General features: G+C 40.3%; 1 protein-coding gene across 1 annotated transcript in view; it reads left to right on the forward strand.

The window, feature by feature from the left end:
- Positions 1 to 23,477, forward strand: part of LOC107310155 (chloride transport protein 6-like) — a 77,688-nt gene that overhangs the window by 33,910 nt on the left and 20,301 nt on the right. Inside the window, exon 12 of the mRNA XM_015855558.2 lies at positions 10,316 to 10,482. Coding sequence (XP_015711044.2) covers positions 10,316 to 10,482 — 167 coding nt within the window. The remainder of the gene's footprint in view (positions 1 to 10,315; positions 10,483 to 23,477) is intronic.

Genomic DNA, 23,477 nt, shown 5'->3' on the forward strand with positions numbered 1-23,477 from the left:
AAGATAGTATTTTTATATCATCATTTTTCTGGCTCTAACTTACAGTAGCTTTAAAGGTATTTTATAAATAAAGTGATCTCGTGTATTACAACACTGAATTGTACATTTGGGACAAGTAATACAAATCTTAATGAAAGTTCATGAGAATTTAATGCGCAGAAGTTATTTTTACTTCACAGTATCTTATCTGTTTTTAATTTTTTTCAAATTACAGAATGCAATTGGGCTGTTTTATGTAGTAATTCTTTGCCAAATTTAATTTGTTTCCAAATTAAAGGCATTTTTCAGTTACATTGTCACAAAAAGCATCTGAAACCATTAAGTTCTGTAATATTTTTAACTTAAAAACCTTCAGAATGCTGCCAGTAGTATTTTTCCCAAACTCTGTGAAAATGATTTATCTCTGGGACAAAAGCTACCACAATAAGCCTACCTCCTTTATTATTTTTTTTTCCAGCCAGAGGGGTTTATTATCATTTATTATTATTATTATCATTAAATTAAAAGCCCCATGTAACCAGATGCTCTAATGAATGGGGGCTTGGGGCCAGAAATCCTTGTTTTGATTCTTGGACCCAGTTGAAACGAGAGTGAGCGATCACAGAGCCCAGCTGCTGCTCTGTCAAGCAAGGTCTGTTGGTGGGAAGGAGGCTTCTCCTTTGGGTCCTGAGAGATGCAGATCCCCAAGGAGGACTATGGCTTCCCTTCTGCCCAGATGGGAAGGACATGCTGTGTCTTGTGGTTTAAAAAATGTTCTCCTCTCCTCTCCTCTCCTCTCCTCTCCTCTCCGTCAGGGACACGTATGGTCATGACAGTGAGCCCTGGTGAAGGTGTATGGCTGCTGTAAGCAAAGAGGCAGGCCCCAAGAGGAAGCTGTGAAAGCACATGGAAAAGGAGAAATGTTGCACAAAACAGGATCACAAATGGTAGCCAATGGGACCTGTCCTAGAGATGGCTCTTGTCTCATCTTCAGGTCATATATCATGAAGGCTAACCTCAGACTATTCCAGCTGTACCACTCCCACCTCATGAGCTTCCTCAGCTTGATCCTTGTTCAAAGAAAAGAGAATTTATTAGGAAGGCTTGGGTCATATTTTTCCCTTTCTTCTCCTTGTTTAGCAGGGTGTATGCAATACTTAAGAGAGAACAGACAAAGAGAAGGGAAAGAATGGACTGTAAAAAATTAATACATCCTTTGGCAGCACAGACTTTAGGAAACCTCTGGTTATGCCTCCCTCTGACTTGCTCAAGACACAAGGGCATGAAAGGGACATTGGGCTCCTGAGGCAACTAGAGTCTGGTGCTCTGGAAGGAAAATGGAGCACATGGCTGCCTGTGGGGAGGGCCGTTCCCATGTAACGGAGGCTCTGAGAAGCAGGTCATGTCAGCCTCTGTTGGCTGACACTGGTGTTAGTTGAAACAAGATTGTGACCCTTGCTTTAGAATGATGACATACTTGTACTCTGGACAAGGAAGCTTTTCTTTTTTTTTTTTTTGCCCTGCTGATCAGTGTGCCCAAAAGGGCAAGAAGATGTCTGTGTTCATTCTACAGTGAGGTTCAACTTCTTCTCTCCTCTACACCAAAGCATTATAAATGCTTTAAAATAGATGAGTACAATCATTCCAGCAGGTTTACTTAAACACCAAATTTAGTAGGTAAAATCCTTTGGAAAAGTGGGGACAAGTATAGTATTCAAGATTTTTTAAATCATGTTTCCTTCAAAGCAGGCAGAGGAAATGCTTAATTGTCTGGAAACTCATTTGGCAGGTTCTTTCCAGTGCTAGAATGTTCAGTGCATCACCCTGTCACACTTAAATACTTTAGGGCTCACTTAACGTTTTTTATGACACCTGAGATGGTTCACAGAAGTTGTTTTGACAAAATCTAATTTTCAATTACTAAACTTCCTGATTTATTTATTTATATATTTTAAATGAAGAGTTGAAACTGTAGTCAGAATATCCAAGCCTGTAGTTATTCATAGTAGGGTAAGTGCTGGCTCCTATTAAGCTATCTGTCAGGACCCCAGTGTGTCTGAATGGTGTGTTTAAAAACATTTTCTAATATGATTATAAGTGATGTCACCTTTTTACAAAGAAGGGGAGATGCACAGTAGTTTTGTACTGGTCCTGGTTGTATGAAAATAAAATTGCAACTGTTTGATTATGTAGTTACTCTAATACACAACAAAGTGTTGCATACATTAAGTCCTACTACTTTCTGTTGAGCTTGTTCCAACTAGAGGAAGAGCACTGTGTATTTTTTGGCAGTTGTCTGTCTAGTAAGCTAAAGTAGTGAAACTACTCTCACAGAGAAAAGGATGGGGAATAGTTTCAGACCCCCAGGTTTTGTAATGCACTTCTCTAAGAAACTAGAGGCTCAGTGAATGACCACCTATGCTGGTTTTGACAACAGTAGGCTTTTACAGTGTTCTGCACACACTGCAGATATAGCTGAAATGAAGTTCACAGCCTGTGGCATGCAGTGTTTGTCAAGTGGTGAGGAAGATGCACAGAGCCACGATAAATCCACCATCAGGTCTGCAGCTGCCTGTAGTCCTGGAGCTCCTTCTTCTCCTGCCTCTCCTGGACCTTGGGAGCCAGAGCCATGGCAGCGGTTGTTGGTTTTAGCATCACTTAAATATGTCAGAGATTCATTACAGCTCTCTTTTTTATTTTACAAAAATGCCCATGAATAGTAATTTAGAGAATTCTGCTATGTTATGAGTTAAAACATTGCACAGTTTATTAGCTAGATTATTATAGAGTACAGTGCTTCTTTTGAATAGATTTTATATGTGAGCCTGCTGAATACTTAGGCATGTTCAAAAGGAAAACATACAAAATGTTGCTGTATTTATTAATAAGGAGCTCATTTGACACAACAGGCACCAGAGTTGCCTTTTTGAGACACAGATTCAGAGATCTGAAAGCTCCCTTCAGGATTTGTGTCTACTATGTGCTCGGAATAGTGAGACAGATTACAAAGAAATCACAGGTAGATATCTTTCTAGGGGATCTTGGCAAAAGTTGCTGCAATCACCCATAGTATTTCCTATATCAATGCATCCATTGCCACAGCCTGTCAAAACAGGTGTATTTATAGGCCTCGAGGGACAGAAACAAGAAATGAAGCATTTCCACTTTGCATGGCATCTTCTGTCCTAGTTCCCAAGGACTGAGACTTAGAGGACTTTGATATGTTTCCAGGGACAACTTAGCTGTTCTGAGTATTTCTAAGTTCTTTCTAGCAGTCTCCCACTGTTATACTTGGTCTTGGAATTAGGGCAAGTTGTTCTCTCCATAAACAAGGAAGTCATCAACAAAATGCTGGTTGGCTTCAGAGGAACTCGTGCAGCTATTTAAATCCACATCAGAGAAAGATGAGACTTGATCTCAGTGAACGTTAGGAATTAAGGTGGATTAAGAGACCACGCACAAGTGTGATTAATGAGAACTATTTTGCTTAAAAGTACGCACTCTGTGCTAAGATATTTTTTTTGTGCTCTGCCTTGGCAGTAATTAAGCTCTGGGGTGCTAGGAGTTGCCTACCCATTTTAATGGTCTGGAATAGTTAATAGAGTTATGAGTGTGAGGAAGAATCCCGCTAATTGTGCAATTCTCCTGGCACAGGGGATTTGGCAGGAAGTCCTTCCAGTGAACCTACCCTGGGTGTGTCACCCTTTGTAGAGCATGATGCACAGCTTTGTTTGCCTGAGGCTGCAAGAAATAATCATTTTCAGCAGTGCGAGGAACTTGAATGCATAACTTCTTGGGGCTAGCAGGACTTTTAAAGAGATTTATGTTTACTGTATTGTAGCATCCCACTTCTTCAAAAATTTCCAGCAGTGATGGTGGTGAGTGATAAGGTGATGCATTAAAGTGAATTGAGTTAATGGATGTAGTCCTAGGAATATAAAGGATTTCTTTAAAGGTGAAGTGTGCAGGAAAGGAAGATTCTTCACTTTTAAAACGAGAGATTAATGGAGGGAGTATTCAGCTGGATCAATATTGAGGAAAGGTGCCTCTTTTGGCATAATCCCAGATGAAAATAGTGAACTATAATGGCATTTTTTTGTGTTGTTAGAAATGTTATTAAGTGGGAAGTGAACTGACTCAAGTGCTCAACACGCAGGTTACTAAGGGTGAGCAGATCATAAGCCAGTCATTGAAGAAACTGAAATGCAGCGCTGCAGTGTTTATGAAATGGCTGTGACAATACAAATAACTGGATTCCAAGGAGATGCTATTTCCACAAATCTCTATTCTCAAGAAAGCTGCTTGAACATCTCTTCTGCTGCAGTGAACAGGGAATTGTTCTGTTCCCCATCTTCATGTCAGTCCATGTTTACAGCCTAGTTGGCACTTGCTCCTGAGCAAGAAACAAATGATTAGATGACAAACTCTCCACCCTTTAGGAATGTTCCGTTGACCATGGGTGATTTTTTTCATGGCATATTGAATCAATGGGACAACTTCTGCCTGCATCTGAGAGAAATGAAAGGTGTCTTCCTGGGAAAGTGTCTAATATTCCACAAATTCTGGTCATGTGTAGCCCTGGGAACTGTGCCTGGAGCTGTTGTTTTGTGCCAGCTGCAGTTTTAACTCCAGAACTATTGGGTTTGGTTGGCAGTATTTGTGTCTCTTTCCATTCTCCCACCTCTTGTTCTTTCTTTTTTAATCACTCTCAGACACGTTGCCTTATACCTTTTCTTTCCCAAATATTTTCCAAATTCCAGGCCTTTCAGCTATGTGTGTGTAAGCTTGTGAAAAATGACAAAATATTTCTTTTGGAGTTAGCCTCTTCCCAAGATGATGATCATTATATCATGAGAAGGAGGTTTTGTCTTTCATTTGTTCAGTTCACCAGGCAGCTCTTCTGTTTTAACATATTTTAAATCATTTTGAAGACGTGTTCTTTTTCTTTTTTTTTTTTAAGATTTGATGGGTCCTCTCTTCTGCATTTGTCATTGCAAGCTGCAAATAGTGAGAGAGCTCTTTTGCTGAGTGATTTTCTGATAAAGAAAATTGGGTTACGCCATGTTGCTGGCTAGCAATCTTTTCTTCTACATTATTGGAAATACCGAGGGTTCAGGGAATATTCACTTTATCAGCAGCCTTGACTCTAACGAGGCTGTTTGGCCTCTGTTTTCTGAGCTGGAGTAAAATGTTTGAAGCATGTTAACCATCATTTGATTGAAAAGTTGGGGGGAGCATTTTTTAACAGTGAGATTTAAGTAAACTGCATCTTTTGGAGTTTCCTGGGCAGCTGCCGTTCTCTCTTTGATGTGCTGTGCCTGGTGATGCTGTTAATGAAATGCATAATTATGTGTTATATAATAAAACCGAGCTAACATGAAGGTGGCTAACAGATTATAATGATGTGGAGGCCTGAGAAACTGGGGACCGTGGGGGTTGTTGAAAAGTGCCTCTGGTGACAAAGAGGACATTTAAAGACCTTTGAATAACTATAATAATAAATTAATTGTGGTCTGCATGCATGCGTGTGCAAACGACATATTTCGGTATCTTGTATACAGAGAGAATATTGAAAAAAAATAGGTGCAATTTATTGGGCCGCTGATGTATGAAGTGTCAGCCCTGACTGTTTCCAGCATCTATTAGCGCTGCTGGTTCTGCAGAGATGGGTGCCCTAGGCTAAGAAATTTTTGGCACAGCCTGCTGCACCCGTAAGATCAAAAGGAAAAGAAAAAACAGTCTGGCAATATGCACTGAGAGTAAATTGCATCCTAAAGAGTAGACCCTAAAACTCAGGCTTGGAATGAGTATCAATAAATGAAACAGCACGTTTCATTGCTGAAGAGTCAAAGGCGGTTAGTGGCTGCCCCAACTTCCCCCCTCCCCTTGCTTCTTTGCTTTTGTCACCTTCATTTTCCCTCTCCCACTAGCACTCTGTGTAAGTTGTTACTTCTTTAGGTTCTTTAGGAAGTGGTGTGAGCAGACAGGTATGTTAAAGGAGAGGCCACACCATCTTCCAGCCCCTGACCAGACGACCTCCTAGGTGGGTTGTGGCTGGGCTTGCTTGGCAGGAGCTCACCATGACCTGTGTGCAGGCAGAATTGGCTTGTGGGGAGCACCCATGTGAATTTACAGCCTGCTGGCTACTTGGCGCCAATTCCCTAAGTTCTAGAACCTACTGAGAGTGCTTTTGTGCGAGTGAGGATTGCTCCCTCTTGATGGTGAAGGATGTTTTTCTCTTCATGTATGCCAAAAGTACCCAAACAGGCAGTTAGTGCAGGGTATTTAATGTGCTGTAAGTTCACACCCAGGCTCACCATGTGCTGACTTCCCCACGCAAAGGAGCCCCAAGGCTCTGCACTTTGTCTCTCATAGCAAGGAACAGATGGCCCTTCTCTGCACGGGGACTGCTCACACAGTGTTACAGTGTGAACATATGTGCGTGTATGTAGGTTTGTGGGTGTCTGTGTGTTTGTATAAGATGATTTGAATCTATCACAGTTGTTGGATTAATCTGTACTTCCTTGATTTTCATCAAGATATCCTGCTTCCCTGCCATCATCCTTGTCATTAATGCGCTTAGCTTTTAGCTATATGTTTTTGACAGGTATTGTTGAATTCCTCCTTCTTCTTCACTGCTGAGATGCATAATTTCTCAATGCGAGTGACTGACTGCACTTTTGGAATTGAATCATTCTTTGTTGCATTTCCCTTTCCCAGCATTTCTGACTTGATCTCTGGCATCTATTTTCATATTTGATGTGTTTCTACAGTTAATAAGCATCATTCTATAGCTTGAAACCCCCAAAAGGTAGGACATAAGGTTTTCTCTAGTTCTCTTGATGTGGAACCAGGTCCATCTTTTATAAAGCTTTTGCTTTAGGCTAGTGTCACACATAACTTGATCTACAATTAGTGCACACAGCTTCATCTTATCTTAAGTTTCACAGTAGACTGCATTTTCATGCAAAGTTTTCTTGCCATTTCTAAAATAATTTTATCTATTCTTCATGCTATGCTCCAAATATATATTGTTTATATAATTTCTAAGTAATTTGCTTTAAGGTTTTGCAGATTTGCGCATTACCTATTCCCAAGAAAATTTAATATCACAAAAATTGACTCTCCATTTTCCACCCATATTGAGTTCAGGACAACTGTGGTTGTTCTGTTTTGGCCAAAGTTTCAATTTACTTACATATAGAAGATATTGCTCAAAATGCTTTTAACGTGTCTTTCTTTAATGATCTCAGCCACGCTGGGCTGCCAAAGATAAACAGCATTTTTGCTTGGCAGGCATTAACTCTTGGAGGAAGGAAAGCCTGATGCTGAACCTAGAGGCACTTGTTCTGAGTGTTTGTGTTGCAAATGCTCAGTGCTGTAGAGAAGAGCCATCCCCATGAATCCCAGCACACAGGAGGGCTGCAGTGCTGGGGAAAATCAGCACCAGCCGCAGAGTTTCTCAATAGCAGATGTAAAATTCTGCTGAATATTTGAAAGAATAAGAGAGTGCAGGCCAGGCCAGCTTGGCTGTTCCCACTAGAGGATGGAAGGGTAGGAGGAAGGGGTAACATGGGATAAATAGGAAGGATGGGAGCCTGGAAAGCCAGCACTATGGTTCTTACTGTTCTGGAGATACTCACATTTGCAGCTTCTGGGATGAGCAAACAGTGCTTGCCCTCACCTCACCTCCCCGGGGCTCTCATGACATCTGACATGCTCTTGTGCTCCAGACAAGGCAGGCAATAACGTCTGCTTGGTGCATCACATAGTCAGCCTTTTTGGGCCTTTTGATTGAAGGCTGAAATTCATGGCAGCTTCTTCTTTTGTCTTTTTCAGCAGATGTCTCAGTTGCTGGATGCCTAGCTTCCTGTGGCTGGAAGAAAGGGGTAGCACACGGCTTCAGTTCTCTAGTCTGCAGTTAGTATTTGTTCATACTCAGAGGGTCTCAACTTATTTTTGGAACAGTAGTAATGCGTCCACACAACTTAATTAGCACTATCTCACCGTATTCTGAGGAATTTTTTTTTTCTGTATAGGTTAAAATAATTACTTGAGAGTGTTTTCAGGATATGAGTTTCAAGAGTTTTTGAAGTTAGACTTTTAGAGTTCTTTTATAGCTTTTTGGAGTGTTTTTAATATTAATTTTTAATGCTTGTTTTATTCTAGAAGAGTTCCCCATAGCGAGATTCTTTAAAAATAACCTAAAAAGGAATCCACAATAAAGGAGTCTCCATCTGTGTGAATGAGTTGTGGCAGATATGATGAAGCAATTCTTAAAATCCCACAGTTGCTGTTTTCCTTTCAACTGACATGTTCCTGGTGTTTTAAAATAAAACAGTCAAATGCTAGGTTTAAAGAGACATTCAAAGAATGCTGTGGGGTTATTAAAAATCCTTAGCTATGTCCAAGCAGAAAGGACAGTTACATGACCTTGTTGTGCGTGACTAAACATGCCATATGAGCCCCCCGATGGCATATAATCTGAACGATCCCTGATGTTATCATTGTGAACCCAGAATGAAGACACAAGGGTGAAAATATAAAGCCTGGATAAATGTGCTACAGCTTATCAGGCAGAAATATGTTTACTGGCATTCTTTGAACGTGGATGCTTGGAGTACTTAACAATTTTTACCTAATGAGGACTATTAAATAACAACGTACTGCAATTCACTTTGACTGACTTGGAGAAAAGTTTAATGTTACAAGTAAATTTTGTGTATATAATTCTGGGATATCTGCCAATGAATAACCTTTTTATTTTAAAATAGAACAGGGTAAATAATGGGAAGGAGATAGCAGTTTTTAATAATAATGATACTAAAACCTTTAATAAGGTAGAGAATAAAGAGAATATTTCTGCACAGTAATTTTGACCAAGAAAAATGTTTGACTTGGTTCTGAATTCATATCATAGAATGGCCTGGGTTGAAAAGGACCACAATGATCATCTGGTTTCAACCCCTGCTATGTGCAGGGTCGCCAACCACCAGACCAGGCTGCCCAGAGCCATAACCAGCCTGGCCTTGAATGCCTCCAGGGACGAGGTATCTACAACCTCCTTGGCTGTTACAGTGCGTCACCATCCCCTGTGTGAAAAACTTCCTCCTAATATCTAACCTAATCCTCCCCTGTCTCAGAGTAAAGCCATCCCCCCTTTTCCTATCACTATCCACTCCTGTAAACAGCTGTGTCCCGTGCTGTTTATATGCTCCCTTCAAGTACTGGAAGGCAGCAATGAGGTCTCCCCAGAGCCTTCTCTTCTCCAAGCTAAATAAAGCTATAAACAGGCTGAAGTTCATTCACGTTACCCTGTACTTTGTATACAATGATTCACTCTGAATCCTTTGTTCAAAGGCAGTTGTATTGGTATGCTTTGTGAAGTCACTGACACCACAGCTGTTAGACTTCTGCAGGATGAGGAAACTCAGTCTACCTTTGCATCATAGCGAGTTATCAATATGGTGCTGTGTTCAACTGTGGAAGCAAAACCAAAAGGCTGAAGGGGGGGATAAGGTATTAAAACATGCTAAACATTTTGCCACCCATCTAACTGTACGCTAACTATGCATGGAGAAAGTTCAAATATTCCTAGGTAAGATATATTCGGTGTCTTAGATTTTTTACCCCATAACCTGTGCACGCACTCTGTTTTCCTAAAGTGGGTATTACAGTGCCATACTGATAGATTCATGATCACAGGGAAAAGGATGTCTGCACCATCCTTGTACTGCCAGATGTTGGTGAGTATGGTAACTGTGCAGTGTTCCTGCTTCTTGATCTCTTGAGCTGGACTTCTGCTGAGAGCTCCTTCTTTTCTGGCATCCTTCAGGACGATGTTAGTACAAGGAGCTTATTCTGTCAGGAAGCAGCAGTATGGGAAAACTATTTTGTATCTCCTGAGCTCAGCAAGAAAGAAAAATATTTGTATTTGTTTGCATTTTTTTTTTTTTAAATATTTGTCACACTGCCAAACTACTTAAAACGATCCAGTTACTCCATCTCTACTTACCCATCTCTGATAACTGCAAAATTATCACAAGCCACCTGAAATATGGAACTCAGACTTGAGTTTTAATGTCAGCGCAGTGCTTCAAGATGATGGGAATAGGAGGGGGAGCTGTCACTGTATCCGCCAAGGCGGTTGGATGGAAGTGTTGACAGATCTCCCATCCCTGGGAAGGAGGGAAAGTGCCCTTCCACTCCCAGCAGCTTCAGGGTTTCTGAATTTCTTACTGCTCCCGTGTGAAAAAAAGTAGGTAGTCCTCTGCAGCCATTGCCAATGTCTCCAGTTGTATGAAAAAGAAATGTTGTTTTTATTTTTTCTCCTTAGGTAGAAATCACAAATGATGTCCAGTCCTTGCTACTGATAATGCTGGCTGTCATGGTGGCCAAGATGGTTGGTGATTTTTTTAACGCATCCCTGTACAGCTCCCTCCTGAGGCTGAAATGCATTCCTTACTTGGATGTGGAACCTTTTGTTCATCACAGGAGAGAATGGTGAGGTCTCTTTTATTGCTGAGTTTTCTCTGTTGTGTTCTGCACTGAAACAGCATGGGTCCTACAAGTGGTGGAGCTTGGAGGGACAAAGAAACAAAAGGAGGTTCTTATGATCCTGAAAAAGGACCTCACGGAGTGCTGTGCTGTGTGAGCAGAACAGTAGAGAGTCCTTCTTTCTTAGAGTTTTTGATAGGATCTGAATTACCACTTTCACCAGAGTCCTGAGGGCACTAAGTGCTCTATAATGCATGAACCATCTAGTTAGATGCCGTTTATTAGTGTGATTGGTCCAGTGGGGAATTTAGTTGAGGTTTTCACAGACAGCTGTGACTGTTTATTGTGAGCAAAAGCCTCTGAGTAGAGGAACTACAACAGTTTGTAAAGTCCTTTATGGTAAATTTTGCCTTATCTAATGTCTGGATGACTGGACAAGGCTTCCTGTATGTTTGGCACATTTTCAGGCAGAGAGTTCTGCCATCTGAGGACAGCAATTTAAGACAGAGGAACTGTCTTGTGGAACCGCTTCCGCTAACTGAGGACTGAAGGAATAGCCTGGTCAGATCAATATTAGGTCAGGTGAGAGTAACCCAACCATTCCTGTGCGTTTTCCAGTGTGTGAGCCAGTATCTGAAATGTCAGTTGTTGGTGAGCATTTACAACCAGTAATTGAACCAGTAATAAGAATCATTTTCTCTCCTAAATGTAGATGCCAGGTCTACATTTGCCTGTAGGTAATAAGAACTGTACTATTATATCATATAAAAGAATGCAGAAAAGCCAATTCTTTAAGATATCCTCTATGAATGAAATAGGTATTGTGTTGGAAAATAGAAGAAAAAAGTATTTTATTTATTGATCACAAAAAGACTTCTTGTTTTACTTAAGGAGTATTTTGGTAGTATACATCCATGGACAAAGATATTTGTAGGGCACTTCAGCTGTCATTTCTCTCAGTATTAGACTCTACTATATTCACATGACCCTTCAGAAGAACAAAAATATTGGTGACTTGTTCTATCCACACTTTATAACTTTCTTCTAAATATAGCCAAATCCGAATGTTTTTAGCAGGCACATTGAATGCTGGGTACAGTCCAACTGTATTTGACAGGAGGTGAAGAAAGCCAGCAATGTGATAGGAGGAAATAAAAACAATCTGTGATATAATAGATGACTTCTATATGTAATATGGCAGATAAAACAGAGGGGAAGAAGTCATAAAGTTTCCTGTGGTGCTTTGGTTGGATGACAGGTCCATGGAAAGAATTGTAGCTATTTTCCTGGTTCAGAGTAAGGTCCTATTCACTTGAAGGACAAATCTATCTAGCTATCTTTATATTCATCCATATAAAAATAATCAAATATCCCTCCCACTCCTTTCCTGCCTTCCTGAGTAACATTAAAGAAAATTTCTGGTCACACATACTCTAAAGCAAAACATATAGTATTGCAGCTTGGTAAAATAGTATTGATCCATAGAGGCTGCCAATTTTTGCTCTAAATCTTCTCATTTTGAATAAGCTATGGTATCATTGCTTGCTGTCTCCAGTGCGTTTCTTGGATGCTTTGTCACCTTGTTATCTCCATAAAGAAAGGAAGCTTCACCATTCAGCTACCTTGGACCTCCAAGATGTGTTTTTATTCCTTGATCTGTTTTATAGTTAGACATCCCAAAATCCTGAACATTAACTTGAGGCAACTCTGGTCTGATGATCCACCTCTCAAAGTGATGTGATAATTTAAACATCTCGTGCCTCACATGTAGTCTTTGCAAGCATTCTAAAAGCAAACTCCTGCTACTTTACCTAGCAATAAAAAAACAAAACGAAAAACACAGATTCATACAAGACAGAAACAACAACAACAAAACACACAAAACCCCTCTGTGTTCATGTTCCCACATCTCTGTTTCTTGTTCACTTCAGAGCATCCCTGAAACCTGAGTCAAAATTCTAAAGAAAGGTGCCAGGTTGGGACTTTCTTTTCATATGTTTTCCATGCAGACTAAATGAACTGGTCCAACAGCTAATAAGATGCTGTGGGAGCCTGCCTATCTGCTTCTCTAGTCTTTTATCAAAGGGGGACTGTTCCAACTATCCAATTCTCTTCTGTTTTTAAGTTCAGCTCTGAGGGTATTCAGATGTCTGTGTGGGAGTATTCCACTCTGGGACTCTTCATGCATCTGTACCCAGCTTTCATTTTGTATAGTCTGTTCTCTTATTCTGGATGGGGCAGCTTAGCTTAGCACTCATACTGCAAGAGAGAAATGCAGATCTTCTCTTTCCTATTTCCTTAGAGGTGTTAAGGATGAAAAGACCTGTTTTAGATAATTAGTTGATTTCTGTTCCAGTGGACAATACCCCTTGGCAGAAGATTTGTTGGACACTGAAATGAAAAAGGAAAATAGCCTTTAAATGATCGAGGCAAGTAAAAGCCAGATCCACAAAATAATTTAACTCCTAACTCCTGTGGAAATAAGTGGAAACATTAAGAAGCTAAATTATGTAATTGCTTGCTTTGAAGACATCCCTGTGTTGCACATGAAACCAGTGGAACTGATTCCTAAGTCCTCCATGGTTTTCCACTACCTAACTCCTCTGCAGGCACTGGCATCTCTTGATGTCTTTCTTACTTTGGAGCAGAAAGCCTTGACATATTTTCTTAATACTCATTTATATCTGAATTTCCTTGACCATCCTGCTTGTCACATCCTGTGCCTTGACCGATAAGGACCCAAAGACAGCTGTATTGAGTACATGGCTGCTACAGTGCACCATGATTTCCAGCTTACGTCTTACACCACCGTAAACACCCCTCTTATAAAATCTGGTTCACTGGAATGCTCCGAACTGCTGGCTGCCAGGGAATGTTCTTTAATGAGGGTAAGGAGTACTTGAACACATCTACATCTTGGCAACTCTTCCTGCTTTTTATAAGCTACTATACACTTCAGAGAGAAAATATCTTAGAGGCTACTCTTTAATGGGACAAGTTTACTTAAGAGCTGAGTGGAGTTGGTGCCAGTAGTTCTGTTTTGTTCTAGCTTAATATTAGCCTTGTCAAAGTTCTTATAGCGTCTCCTGGGTGTTTCTATATTGCATACCATATAAAGCTGATTTTGTGAGCCAAGAATTTTGGCTGGAATATATATTATAGTGGTCTCATTATATATATATTTTTAAAGTGTATCAGAGGTGGCCCTGTATTAGAGATCCACGGAGCAAGGGTGATTTTTTTCCTTTATCCCTTCTGGTTTCCCTTTTGCCCACACCACAGACATTGGATCCAGAGCCTGAGCCAACCCAAGTTGGAGGGTTATTTGGGATCCAATGTCCTGGTTTGGCCTGCTACAGAAATCAGGGTAATTAGCAAACTTTTTAGATGAGGCTTTGGATTTTGAAAATCACCAGACTTCGGGGGTGTACTTTTGGTTTAAGCCTAGACTTGTAACTGCTATACTAAAAGTTTCCTCACTCATCTTGCTGACACAAGTGCTCATTCAGAGACATTACACTAGGACACATGTGGTGCACCCCATCTCACCTCCTTGAAAAGCCAATGTGTCCCACAGACACTTGGCACTTTCATCCTGAAAGGGATCATTAGGGGGTGGACTTGGCAAAGATTTCTCATCAGAAGGCATCCAGTCTGTCTTTTGTAAAGTGTTTGTGGTAGGAGCTGGATCTTGTTCTGGCTGCACAAAGGAAAAAGGGAGCTGCTGTAACAAGGCCTCACTTTGTCTGGGGAGAACCCTGGCTGCTAGAGGAATGATGGAGGGAAGATGTTGAGATGTGGCTGAAATTTATTAAAATTATATGTGGACTTTAAGTTGTTTCTCTGTCAGGTATAGCAAACATGGCAAAGTACCGGTTTTCATCCTTTATTTATTTATTTCTTTATTTTTGGTCTGTTTTTCTCTGGGCTTTGAGTTTAGCATGATTCCATTACCTGGGAAGCAACTGTACTGAAATCATGTGGCAGGGCCAGCTGAAACTTGATGTATTTTATGAAGAGTAGCTGAACTACCTTGCCTTGTTTTTAGCATGGGCTTGGTGGTGCTCATGTGAGATGGCTGAAAGGACTTACTGAACCCTGCTGCTCTGCACCAGCTCCCACAGATCTCTGTTGTCACATCCAGCCTTTCTACCTTCACAGTCTTATTCTGGAAAGAAGCTGGTATTAGCTTATTTCTCTATGTACTGACCTTCAGAGTGGTTTTGGCTCTAAATTATCCAGAACTGTTCCTAAAAAAAGGTGCACTTGGATTTGGTGTGAATAAACCTAAGAGAAAAAGGTTGTCTTAATGTGAATGAGAGGTGAACTATCAGCTGGGCAGAGTTGCAGCTTTATGTTAACCCGGATACTTACATTACTGATGTAACTGATGTAATTGATTGCTCTCTGACAGGTGATGATGAATTATGCTCTTTAGCTTGTTGTTTTCAGGAGACCTGATTATCTTCCTATTCAGGATTTTGGGGAAAAACACTTAATGACAGTGAGTGATCTACAAAAATGATGTAATTGGCCTTATCGGCTTCAAGCTTCAAAGATAAGACACACTGTTTTCTTGGATTTTTTTAGTATTAAATTTCACCTCAAATTTCAAATCTAGCACAAAGCAATCTCAGTGTCCAAATCTGCATAGCATCTCTTAGGAAAACGTTACATGCAAACAGGATAATAGTATCAATGCAAATATTCAGATGAGGCAGAAAGGAGGGCTATAATGGAGACAAGCAGGAGACCAAGTGGAACTTGCAGTTCTGTCACCAGATCTGACCCATTTTGTTGTACTGCTTTGGTCAAAACAATCCTTTTTTCCAGTTTTCTCAGTTAGAGAAAATGCTTACATACCTCATGTGGCTTTCAGAATCTGTTGTGTTAGCAAGTACTGTTAGTCCTTAAATGAAAAGCCTTGTGAACTCTAGAAGATGATTTTCAACCTCTGATTTTGACTGTGTAATGAATCTGCTATCTAAAGGTACTGCATGAGTCAAAATGACTTTATTTACATTGCTAAAACTATACAAAGATGCCCAAGATTTTGATTGCCTTACTGTTTATTTTTAGAGTGGAATCTGAACAAACAAAACAAATCACTCTTCCCATATTACAATGAATACCAGCAGATACAACTCTTCTTCCAAACTAAAATAAACCTTTCCCACTCTTAGCCATTCCCTTTCCCAAAATGTCCAGATGAGAGCTGTAGCTAATGCTGTGCTGTCAAGGTAACACGGAGCAGATGAGGAATAAGCATGGAGCTGGATGAGAGCAAGGCTTGTGACGACCTGGCCTGCAGCACACTCCTTTGACACAAAGGGCTGTGGGCTGCTAATAGCTCCCAGCTGACCTCCTCTACTTTGAAGTGTGTTGGTAGTCACTGCAGTCCTCAGAACCCAGTATGCACAATGCAAGCATGAATACAGGAAAATAATGACAAGGATGGTGAAGATAAGCCAACAAGTTGTCTGACTGAAATCCTTGGAGAGACTTGTAAATAATTTAGTGTTTACATAGGGTCTGTGTATTTGCATGATTACCTTTTCACAAGCCTAAAGTGTTTTACACTGGGATGTCTGCAAGCACTGAGAAACTATGTATTTTGATATGTCTAAATTGTGCAGGCTCAGCTTCTCCTGTTTTTTTTTTTTATCATGAACAATCTACGCTGGATTTCCACCCCTCCTGCAATATTCAATATGTAAATAGTATGTTCTACTCAGATTGAGTACTGATCTTAACCACTGTGTGCTAGGAAGAAAATGTTTTGAATCTGCAAATGAATATTGTACTCTGTCATGAGATTTTTAAGGGAAACAAACATAAGTTGTTTGAAAGACTGATGCTGGTGCAATTGGGCAAAGTGCTGGGAGAAGGTATAGAAGCACAAAGAGACAGATCACAAACGGTGAATCTTTAAGCAACTGTTCTTTTCCTCTGGTTTCTGGCTCAAGGTTTCTTTTACCTATCAAAAGCAAGTTTGAATGTGAATGAGACCACCATGGGGTTGGCAAGCCGGCTGCAAGCATTAGGTGTGCTGTGTCAGTGGGCAGGAGCTTAATAGGAGGTTATGGTTCTTGCTGTAAGGCCCAGTGGGAGGCAGGCCTCATATGTCAAAGCACCATTAGCAAATGTGACACAGGTCCCTTTGGATTGTGAAGAAGTCTTTCCACAGATGTCGCAGTTGGCACTGCGGACTGCTTGATGTTGAGGGAGGGATGACAAATCCACATGGACTTTTGATGTGTTTTCCATTTCTGGGGAGTCCTGTGAAACTGAAAGAAGTTACTACTGCACACTTTCCACTGGAGGAAGTGCACTGAAGCAGCATCTGGAACCAATAACACGTGTTGCAGAGCTGGTTGTCTGGCAGTGAGTGAGCTGCTCCTGCTCCTACAGGTCTGTACATAAAAAATGCATGTAGCGACTTTTGGCTGTGGGAAACAACACGGCTTCTGCTGACCTGGCTAGAAGAAGGCTCTCCAATGACTCACCTGGGAGGACAAACTGCTGCTGCCTGTATAGGTACCACCACAACTTTCAGATGTGGTTGCACACAGGTGGAGTATGCACACTTACACAGATCATCCCCAGCCACTGGATGGGTATTCCACTAATTGCTTGAGTCTGTGTTGCTGTCTGGCCACCGTTGGCAGATGCTGACAGTTTCCACTTAAAGCCAGCCAGCCTTACTGAAAATCCAGCTGTGCTGGCAGAGCAGTCAATCTCATGAAGATGTCATTGAACAACTCTTTGAATTCATTCAAGAAGTCATGGTTCTGATTCAAAGCTCACTGAAGTCTCTAGGGAATCCTTGCTGGTTATTGGAATACAGATGTCCATCAATACAGGAGTTGTATTTTGGTCTTTTTGAGTTACATGTAAAGACATTACCTTTAGTATAGTGCTGGAGACTGCTTCTGAGTTCACTTTAAGCTGAAATGAATTCTCTTCACTGTTCGTGTCTATGTCACCTTTTCTGTTCTCGTGAGTGTTGCTACCTCCTCATAAAAACGTGTTAGGAACTTCTCATAGTGGTTGTCATGACAGAAAGAATCATGTATTTACAACAAGGAGACAGCACAAAATAGAATCATAGAGTCTTTAAGGTTGGAAGAAACCTGAGATCATGTAGTCCAACTGTCCACTAAACCATGTCACTAATTATAACATCTTCACATATCTTGAATGCATCCAGAGATGATGGCTCTACCACCTCCCTGGACAGCCTGTTCTAGTGTCCAACCACTCTTTTGGAGAAGGTTTTCCTAGTATGCAACCTGAACATCCCCTGCGGCAACTCGGGGCCGTTTCCTTCCATCTACCCAGCTCTGACTGCTTCTTTTAACAGAGATCCTATGGAGTGCTTCTCCCATTAGCTACACCACAAATCAGACACTAGTTTGAGTCTTGAAAACTGACTCACTCAGCTTCTCTGCTTCTTTTCTTCATCCTGGAAGAAAGCTGACCACCACCTTCCTGGCTGACCTAAGGTTGACACAAAGGGCTTTGGATGGGACCCTGAAGTAGACTTTAATGAATTTTAACATGTTTGAGAAGTGAAGTACCCTTTTTAGAAATAATATCTTCTTTTTTTTTTTTTTTTTTTTTTTTTTTTTGTTACACAGCATTGCTGATTGCCCAGTGCCCTAGTGTATCTAGATCCTTCTGCACGGCCTCTCATCTTTCCAATATCACCTCCCAGTTTAGTATTGCCAACGGACTTGCTAAGGATGCATTTGTCTCCTGCATTCAGATCACTGATAAAATGTTAAACACGAACTGACTGAAGGATTGAATGCTGGAGAAAACCACCAGTGACTAACAGTGTTTTATTATGGTTCTTGATATGCTTGTGGTGTAAAAAATGGGCTAGTATTTTAGAAGTGGGAATGCTGCAATTTGGTGGTTTGAATGCTTTTCCCAATGCAAATACAAATGGAAGGAGAAGTGCCTTTTCTCACAGTCTTGGTTATAATTGTCACAAGCTTAGATTTACTGGACTGAATGTAGGGTAATCTGTATCTCCAGATACCAATGTTATTTTTTAATAACCTGTCTACTTTTATCCATTAGAAAGTGACTGATTCTCAGAGGTACTGTGCAATCAGAAATCTCTTTTTTTCATATATTTTTCCATCTGCATTGCTTTAGTTTACTCATTTTGTAGTCTGTTAGATCTAAACCTCTGTACATAATTTTGACAAAAGATCATCTGATAATCTATCTGGTTATTAAAACATACATTGCTGTCACTGTCCATTCCCAAACATTTTAAGCCAACATTTCTAACATACTAGTCAGTGTTTTCTTGGAACAGGCAGGGTGGAAAAGCTAAGGTGGCTGGTACAGTACATGAGGGTGGAGGCCCTGAATGAAGCTTTTATGTAAATGGTCTCACAGGAGCTTTCCTCTCTTCTTTCCAGTTTGTATTAGTTTTTTTGGCATATGTATGCAAGAAACTCATCATGTCATTGCATTTGAACTGTAAGAGCCAACTTAGTATTTTGCAAATTTCCCTTGGAAGTTGCTTTGCAGTGATCTATCCAGAGATCATCAATTTTCCCGTTTGTTCAGTTATAGGCAGGATCGTGAGGCATTTATTTTAGCACACACATTAATAGCTTTTCTCACTTTATTCCTATGGAAGTTGGTTCAAAACATTTACCTGAACGTAAATTGCTTGTATTAGTGTCATTTTGAAAAATGACCTTCTTTGCCTCAGGTTGGATATGATGCCAGGGCAGATGGAGTCTGTGCAAACTTAAGAATTTCTTTTTACAAAAAAGATTCTTACAGGCTCACATAATAATTTGGAAAATGCAAAGATAACTGAGTCATTCCCATTCTGAATACACTAGTAATAAGTAGCATGCCCACCCGCGTTAACCCATAAGACATCAAGACAGCCAATCCCTGTTTAGGTTTTTCTCTCCGTGTTTATCTATGCACATTTGTATGTGTACAAGGACTATGGATACAAGGGATAACGTGGAAATGTGGATGCCCATGGCACATGTATTTTGTGTGCAGGTATTGAATTTATCAGTTGTTCAGTTATTAGGAAAAGTTTGGCTTTTGTCTCTAGTAGGTGCTTACCCATGGGAGAGAAAATACTACGTAGATAGATGGAGAGACATCTTACAGGTCTCTTTGAAAAGGGGGAGGCTCTTAGGTCTGTTGCTGTTCCTGATGCTTTCTGCTGATGAAGTTTATGCAGCATCCCAGAGCTGCCACTTGCTGTACCTCATATCTACTTGGAATGCAGCACCATGACCCTGAGGAGGACTGAGGAGAGATTTCCAAGGGAACAGGGAATATGAATTCTGGAAAAAAAAATGTACACTTGTAAATGGCTATAGGTTGTTTGCTTCTTCCACTTGGTGAAAAACCTGCTGTTAGGGATCAGGAAGGCTACACACAAGAGAAAGAGGGGTCTGTACTAACAGAATTGTTGAGAAACATTTATATATGATGACCAGTGGTGACCTGTAGTTCATTATGCAACCATTCACAGATGTATAGTCTCTTTAGAGACATCTACACATTGCCTGTATGAATCTTGCTTTGCTGATAGCACTGCCAAATGTCCTTGATTTAAGGGCATTTGCTTCTAGTTCCCTTGGAGCCTAGTTACTGCAGCATGCTCCCATCTTTGAGATCTTGAGGTGAGGCTTCAGATCCCCCATGGATGAGGTGATTTTGGATCTTCCACATTTCTGGAAAAGGTAGTCTTCTATAGGAATAAAGATAACAGGTCATGCCCATTGGATGTTGCCATCAATAGCCATGGTGCAGTGCCCCACGTCTGACACAGCTCATTACTAATTTAGGCAGCTAGTTACAATCTCAATTTGTTTTTGAACCTGAACTGTGAAAGCTGAGCTCACACATGGCTTTATCTGCATATGCACAACAAAGAGCTTTTTCTTAAAAACTAAATGCTCTCCTATAAACAACCTTTTCCATGAGTAGGAGCTTCTCCTTTTCTAACATGGTGGCTTTTTATACTGACAGTGCTGTTGGGAAAAACTTCATAAGGGAAAACCACAGAAGCAAGGTCTTAGCAGAAAACCTACTGACATCCCATAATACCCCCCTCCATTTCTTTTCTGAAACAAAAAATCTTCCTTATCTGTTTCTTTTCTTTTTTTTCAAGCATTAGAGACATTTTCCCAGCAGATTATGAGAAATCCATTTGTTTTTAGCATACAGTAGTTGCTAAACATATATAACTTTCAAATCCTCTCTGGGAAATAAGTGACAGAGACGTTCAGTTAACCCAAACAACACATTTCACAGTAAGTGCTGTGCTATCAAAAGGCCATTGGGCTGAATAGCTGAATGTCCCCTCATTTAAGGATATGGAGGGAGCCAGGACCAGGAGATGCTGGGAAGCTTGTCATCTTACAGTCAGTATAAATATTTGTAGATACACTGAACAGAGACTGAACTCTGCCAAACTTTTGGCTCCTGGTTTAACAGAAGAATTCCTCCCTCCGTTTCATTTTCAACTAAAATAAGACAGCGAGGAGTTGTAGGCCTTGTCTGCTGTGCAAAGTTCCACTGAAAACTGATTTTAAATAGATCTAATTAGATGAAAGCACACTGCTAGCATGAGTGCACTCGCATCATTTTATGCTGTTCTTTACTTCATTTATTTTCATTTTAAAGCAGCTTAAATATATCTGTTTCAGGGGTTAGCAATGAATAGAGCAAACCAATTTAAAAACTCTTTGATGTCCTTTTCCTGTGTAATTAGGTTTCATAGAGCTTTTTGTTTCCACCTATTGATTCCAGTGACTATCCTGGAGCATACTGAAAGAATAGCTTTTTTTTTTTTTTTCACAATATTCACTAATTCACTTGCAAATCTACTCAATTTGGTCATCTGCATATGATAAGCATTGCATGTGTATGTGTACAGTTCTACTGTATAGTGAAATCCATATTGACATGCAAATTTAGGGTAAGATTTTTTAATTCTTTTTTAAACCAAATGGCTTGTTGAAAAGAACATTGTTGGGTCTGTTACTTGTATGTCTTTTTATTACTTAAAACAAGACCCTAAAAATAAAAGAGAATGAATGTAAGCAACTTTCTGCCATTTTTTGAGTTTGTTCATAATAGGGTTTTTTTAAAGATGGTACAGAAAAAAGAAGCTAACACTAATAATCTCTACTCATAATTTAGCAGAAGGTCTTCATAACCATGGGGTGTGTTTTGTACTAAAACGAAAACCATGAAAAAAAATCTGTTTATTTTTTTCTGGCCAAGTGAAGTGCATTTTGAAAAAAGAAAGCCATAGTCACAGAAAACGCGTGATGTAGAAACTGGAACTGAATCATTCTAATACTTGGTAATGCACTTATAGCAAAGGTAAGTAACTGTAATGATCTCCAACCTGATAATGTACCTTCTAGCTAACCAGCTTGTCTTCTTGATTGTTCAGGGTTTTCACAGCCTAAATGATTTCAAAAATCACCGCAAGCATTAAGCAAACCCCAAAACAAGATCCTGAAAACTATTTATACAAGATAACTGTGGCCAGTCAGGGCAATAAAACAATGGTTTACAAGAAGCCCAAATAAAATCTTGGGTTGCTCTGAGCAGGATGGCCTGTGGCGAGTCAGTGGGTAAACACTCTCAGTGTAGAAATGGAGAGATGGATAAAAAAGATGAGGGCAGGTACGTGAATAAATCCAAGCGAACAACTCTGACTGTGTTCTCATGCACCTTCGTCCCCGAAGTATGTTTGAGTTAGGATTATGCTTCTTTCCCTCCCACCACCCTTTAAGTCCTTCTAATCACTTGAAACTCGCATAAAATACAGAGTAAACTCTATATGAGGAAAGGTTCCCTCAGATTGCGTGTTGTCTAAGGAAACCTCCATGTTATGATTAGAACTGTTATGGTTAGATCCTTAACAATTTATTTCAGTGGGAAAACTTCCACTGGATTTAATAGCAAGAGGGCCTAAACTACATTTCCATGAATCACTTCAAGACAGTTTACCACTCAGGGATATTGGCTTCTTACCAAATGACCGTCCTATTTATGTAGTAAAGCAGATTGTCTTTGTTCCATGTTATATCCCCAGTCATGGATGTGCTCTTAAAAGGAACCTGAAACTTGGATATCATAACCTCAGTGAAATAGCCTTAATACTATAACGTATTACACTATTGTAATGAATTACGTTTGCGGAGAAAAAGTTCTCATGTGTCCTATAAAAGAAAAATTTACACTAGATCTATTTTAGTATAGTGACTATAGCATCGTGTCTCTCCTTGAGGAAAATCTAAACACATGAGAAATATCTACATGATAAAATCCAAACCTCTTGCTACTCCACATACAAAGGAATTTTCAAAGTGATAAATGAAATGTTGTTGCTTGAAGTTACATTCTGAAACCAAGGGCTCTGCAACAGAAATAGAGGTGTGCAACAGCAGTGGCATTCACCAGCTAAGCAAAGTGTCCTTGGGAAGCATTTGGGCATATTAATAGGTTTTGCAATATAACCTATCTGCAGGGGACACCACTGCTCAGAGTGCTGTGAGCATGGTCTGGGCAGTTAGCATGGATGTTGATGGGGCTATGCGCCTGTAGGTGCCTGGAATAGTTTTCAGCCTCCTCCTTACTACTAGTGCTCTCCTTCTGGCTCTTCTGCAAGCTTCCTCTGCTGGCTTTAGATCCCAGCTATTGTAAAGGCTGTTCCTGGCAGAAGTGTGTTGAGTATTCGTTTAACAACAGCTTGAACCCTAGCTGCACAGGAGGAACCTCAGAGCCTGTAGTAGGTTGAATGGCAAATGGGGACTCCCATGGTGGGGAAGGCTGGAGATCTGTGACTCTTTGACTTCATAACCATATTCCATAAGATAATTATTTTGTTTGCTTTTATCTTCCTCTCAGAGCAAGATTATTATTTACAGTAATAGATGGAAGAGTAATTGAAAGAAACGTCACTGCCAATGAGCACTAAATCA

The sequence above is a fragment of the Coturnix japonica genome, chromosome 2 (assembly GCF_001577835.2).
Source record: "Coturnix japonica isolate 7356 chromosome 2, Coturnix japonica 2.1, whole genome shotgun sequence".
Taxonomy (NCBI): domain Eukaryota; kingdom Metazoa; phylum Chordata; class Aves; order Galliformes; family Phasianidae; genus Coturnix; species Coturnix japonica.